Below are 5319 nucleotides of genomic sequence, written 5' to 3' on the forward strand. Positions count from 1 at the left end.
GTCGTAGTTTGAGAATCAAAAAATGGCAATTTGACCTGTTTGCCTAAAATACAATAGTCACAAACGGCAGCAGAATTAAAAGGGTCACAATATATGAACTTATTTTTGCGAAGGGAATTCAAAACAGACACGCCAGGATGACCAAGACGACTATACCAAAGACTGGATGTGAGATCGACAAAACTGGGAGGAGTTGGAACTGGATAAAGATCTCCATGACTGTCATATCTGAGAAGGGTGATCCCCGTATGAAAATCAGAGACAGTAAAACCAAAAGGGTCAAAGGATATTGAAACATTGTTGTCAGTGGTGAGTCGTCTCACAGAAATTAAATTTTTAATAATTTTTGGGGCATGCAGGACATGGTTAAGGTGAAGTGGTTATTTGTGTGCGTCCGGTGCCGTGAATTGGAATTCCATGGCCACTGCCAACAATGACTTTCTGATTTGAATTACTTATTGGAAAATAAGACGAGAGATTACCTTGTGATGCGGCTGTATGAGATGTTGCGCCCGGGTTCATGTACCACTGATTGTCAGGAGTGTGGAGTGACATAGTATGCATTACGGTCTCAATATCTGTCGGTATCTGAGATGAGGTAGAGGTTGCATACACTTGAGGATGCTGTCCTAGAATGCCTGGCTGCTTAGAAGGACCGACAGGGCATGTCCTCTAAGAGGTGGGATATGGACACGGTGGCATAGTCCATGGTGGTGGAGTCCAACCCCATGGTTGCTAGGTTGGGTACTATTGTTGCTGTTGCCAAGGAGGAGCAGACCAATGTGAGAGAGCATTGGGAGCTCCAGACTGAGATGCAATTCAGTTACCACGTCCCCCTCCGTGACCCTGGTTGCCACGGGAGCGAGAATGGTTGTCGGGGCAGCGGTCGCCACACCGAGAGGTGTTTTCAGTAGGTTTCGGCTGAGTGGTGGGCATAGCAGCATGAGAGCCTGTGTTTGCCATCTTAGCCATACCGGCTTCTTCCAAGTGAGCATGGAACGAGCCTGATAGAATACCGGAAGAGGGTTGCTTTGGCGAATCAAAGTACCAACACTGTGATAAGCTTCTTGAAGACCAGAGATCAGGTTAAGGGCCAGACGATGATTGTTAACAGGGGAGCCGACATTTCTCAACTGATCAGAAAGAATCTTAAGACGCTGATAGTAAGCAGAGACATTGGGAAAATCCTCCATACAAGTGTTAGAAAACACTTGCTCAAGAGTGACAGCACGAGCATATTGGTTGTCCTGAAAAATATCTTCCAAGAAATTCAATGCTTCCATTGCAGTGGAGTTGAGTTCCAGAATAGTGGTAAGCAAATAGGTAGAAATAGTGGAATAAATCCACTAAAGAAAGGTGGCATTAAGAGTGGACCATTGTTCATGGTTGGCGTCGGTAACAGCTGATGGCTCTTTTCCGATAGATGGAACGATGTGATGCAGGACTCGATGTGAGCGAGCATGGACGCAGAAAAGCTCGACCCAGGTACCATATTGATCTTTTTCCATCTCAAGAATAATAGGAATGCGGTTCCTAATATTGGAGACGGCAAGAGCGAGATGAAACTCCGATTTGGAACCTCGAAACATGGTGTTCTTGGGCTGGACGAAATCACCAGTATCAGCGAATTTGTGGGTATCGGCGTCACTGTGTATTAAATGGTCTGAATCAGACATGGCTGCAGGTGGAACAGTGAAAACACACAAACAGTAGAGATAGGTGAAAACACGTACATAACAGAACCACTTGTGAAAACACGTACAAAATGCAAACAATAGCGACTGATTTGTGGAGGAGAGAAGGTGCGGTTTTGGTGTGATACAGAGGTGTCGATTGTAGAACAAGGATCGAAATCGCATGGGTCCTTATGCACGATGGTGTGCGATGGAGGTGGCGCGAACAGAGGCGGAAGGCAAGAGAATAAGGTGGTTCTCGTGTTCGATGGCGGTACAGAGGATGAGAGTCCTGTTGCGGCGACATACTTCAAGGAGGGAGAAGAAGAATGCAGTGGCGGACTATAATGAGGGAGAAGAAGAAATGCATTTCTACGTTTGATTTTTTTAGAGAGAGGGATCGGTTAGGATTGATACCATGTAAGATAATGAAATCATGTCCTTCTCATTGATCTTAATAGAATATATATACATCAATGTGTAACATAATTATAGGAATCTAATTATGACTAATTATAACAAAATATTATATTCTATCAGTATGTTCACCATTAATTCTGTACATGTAGGAAATAATAGTAATAGGGAGCATAACCCAATTTATGAATTTATGAGGAAAGATGAGTTCTCAGAAGATTTCTTATAATTCACTCCAATCCATAATATCACTGGCCTTTTTCAAGTCCATTTGCAACAAGCACCTAAGAGCTCCACCCTTAGAACTGCACCCGTTGATCAGTTCATAAGCTAGCAATATATGATCGTGGATATGCTGGCCAGGAACAAAGGCAACTTGGCTTTGATGGATTAAGCTACTGGGATTTTTCCTAATCTATTGATCATGATTTTTGAAATGATATTGTAAATGGTGGTACAACAAGAGATTGGCATGTAGTCTCTAACCATCTTAGCTTCATTGGTCTTAGGTATAAGGGATACTAAGGTATTGTTGATGGCTATATAAATCTTCCATTTTTTCAAAAAACTCTTGCACAACTTCTATAATCTCCTTTTTAGTGATATTCTAAGTGGATTTGAAGAATTTGGCTCCATATCCATCAACACCTGGAGCAGAGTTGTCACTGATCCCTTTGAGAGCAACTATGATCTCTTCCTCAATAACAAGCCTGATAAGCTGTGCACATTGGTCAGAAGACAATTGCTTTCCTTGCCTTATGGCTTCAATGTCTATACCCTTGATACTAGTGGTTTCAGAACCAACCAGCCTGCCATAAAATCTCAAAATTTTCTCTTCAAAATCAGCTTGAGTTGTAATGAGAGATCCATCCTCCTTCTGCAGGGTGTGCAACTGTGTCTTTTTTAGTTCACTTTTTAAATAGACATGGAAGTTGGCATTGTTGTTGTCTCCATATCTGATCCAATTAATATTTGTCTCTTTGTCTCAACATTTGTTCCTCGATATTATTTAACCTAAGAACCTCAATTGTGCAGTCTTTAGCCTTCTCAATTCTCTCTTGATTAATTCAGTTTTTCAAAAGAGAAATTTGAGCTTCTTTGAGATCCTCCCTTGCTCTATCAATTTGGTCCTTAATACGACTATAAGGTTTGTTGATGTTTTTAATCACCTTTTGAAATCTCTTTAATTTCTTCCAAAGAATATACATAGCATTTACTATTAGAGGTTGTTGCCAATTGGTGATAACAACTTCAAGGAATCCCTCAGAAGTTGTAACCACATTTTGGAACTTAAAGTACCTCTTGGTAGTTGTCCTTTGGACCTGCTCCTGAAGGCAAAGTATGGCATGGACAGAGACACATGGATCTTTAATAGATAAAATGGTGTTATCATTTTGAGTAAGTTGGTTCATGTTTGCAGTTACCCTACCAATCCTAGAGTAAATAATGCCATTGGATTGCTTATTAGACCAAGTAAAATGATCACCTATACTCTCTTTTTCAAAAAGATAAGTCTTCTCCATCAATTCCACTAGGTAAGTATACTCACACTCATGGACATTGTTCCCTCCTATTATATCTTGGGCTTGAAGGACATTGTTGAAGCCCCCTATCAAAAACCAGGGATCTGATATACCAGGATGGATTTTTTCATTGTCACCCCACAAAAATTTCCATTGCTCCAAAGTATTGAAGACATAGATTGTTGTGCACCAGGCTTTGGGTTCACCAATTATGTTGAAGATCCCAAAATGCAGGAATTGAGCTAAACTGGCTAAGCAAATCACCTTTAGTTTCGTGTCATCATAGAGAATCCAAATTCTACCATTGTCATGTTTGGAATAATTATCAGCAAACATCCAATTCTTACCTAATTTATTTCTAATTATATTAGTTTTAGTGCTTTTCACCCTAATTTCCAAAAGAATAGCCAAAGCAGGTTTAATTTTATCGAGACATGCTCCAATCTCTCTGCATTTCCCAACATTGTTAAGCCCTCTAACATTTCCGATTCCAATCATGTTCCAGTCTTAGAAGCATCTTGTAACACATTTTGTATCTCAACTTTTGAGTTGTATTTCCTAGAGTGGCTCGGGTATAATCAGAATTACTCAAGAAGACATTGACAATTAGTCTTTGTGGTTGTAATCAAGTTTGGTTATAGTGGATTAAGTCCCCGTGATAAGGTAAAATCACCTTGGCGGGTGGACTGGAGGTAGCTTAGTTAACAGTGAATCAGGATAAAAATATTTGTGTTCACTATTTTTATTCTAAGTTCTCTCTTTGTTGTTTTGGGTAGCAAAATATTTTCATTTGGGAAACCCAATTCAAACCCCCATTTCTTGTGTTTCCTTTACCTTCAATTGGTATCAGAGTCCGGTTCTGGTATTGATTGCTTACCAAAAATTTCATCGTGTCAGATAAAGATCCAGATTTATGAAACACAATGGCATGAGTCCCTCCACCAGTTACACCCATTGTTAATAATGAAAGAGATCATTATAGTGCAAAACCCCTAGTTTTTGATGGAGAAAAATTTGACTATTGGAAAGACAGAATATAATTTTTTTTCTTGGCCATAATGTGGATCCATGGGATATGGTAGTTTATGGTTACACTCATCCTGTTGATGGTAGTGGTAACAAGTTAGAAATAAAAATGATAACTGATCAACAAAAGAAAGATTACAAGAACCATCATAAAGCTAGAACCATTATGTTGAATGTTGTATCATACTTTGAGTATGATAAGATCACAAATAGAGGCACAAATAAGTCTATATTTGATTCATTAAGGATGACTCATGAAGGAAATGCTCAAGTGAAAGAAATCAATGTCATTGCCTTGATACAAAAATATGAAGCCTTCAAAATGGAGGATATTGAAATAGTTGAGAACATATTCTCAAGGTTTCAGACTCTAGTTACAGGACTGAAGGTTCTGGACAAAGGTTATTCTATTGTAGATCATATTAAGAAAATGATCAGAAGCTTATGCAAGAGATGAAGGCCTAGGGTAACTGCGATAAAGCTATCTAAAGATTTGAAAAACACCACTCTTGAAGAACTTGTAAGTTCTTTGGGAAGTCACGAGATATAGCTTGAAGAGGATGAGCCTCCAAGAAAAGTTAAATTTGTGGCTTTGAAATCTATGGGAAAGTTTGAAAATACTAAATCCTTTCATGCTGAAGAAAAAAAGGAATCTGAAGAAGATTATAAAGAAGAGGATG

General features: G+C 39.3%; 1 protein-coding gene across 1 annotated transcript; it reads right to left on the minus strand.

The window, feature by feature from the left end:
- Positions 1-1346: 1346 nt before the first annotated feature.
- On the minus strand, positions 1347-1676 carry LOC127123733 (uncharacterized). Its single transcript, XM_051053933.1, has one exon. It carries the CDS (start codon positions 1674-1676, stop codon positions 1347-1349), a length of 330 nt encoding a protein of 109 aa, XP_050909890.1.
- Between the last annotated feature and the right edge of the window lie 3643 nt (positions 1677-5319).

The sequence above is a fragment of the Lathyrus oleraceus genome, chromosome 2 (genome assembly GCF_024323335.1).
Source record: "Lathyrus oleraceus cultivar Zhongwan6 chromosome 2, CAAS_Psat_ZW6_1.0, whole genome shotgun sequence".
NCBI classification, from domain to species: domain Eukaryota; kingdom Viridiplantae; phylum Streptophyta; class Magnoliopsida; order Fabales; family Fabaceae; genus Lathyrus; species Lathyrus oleraceus.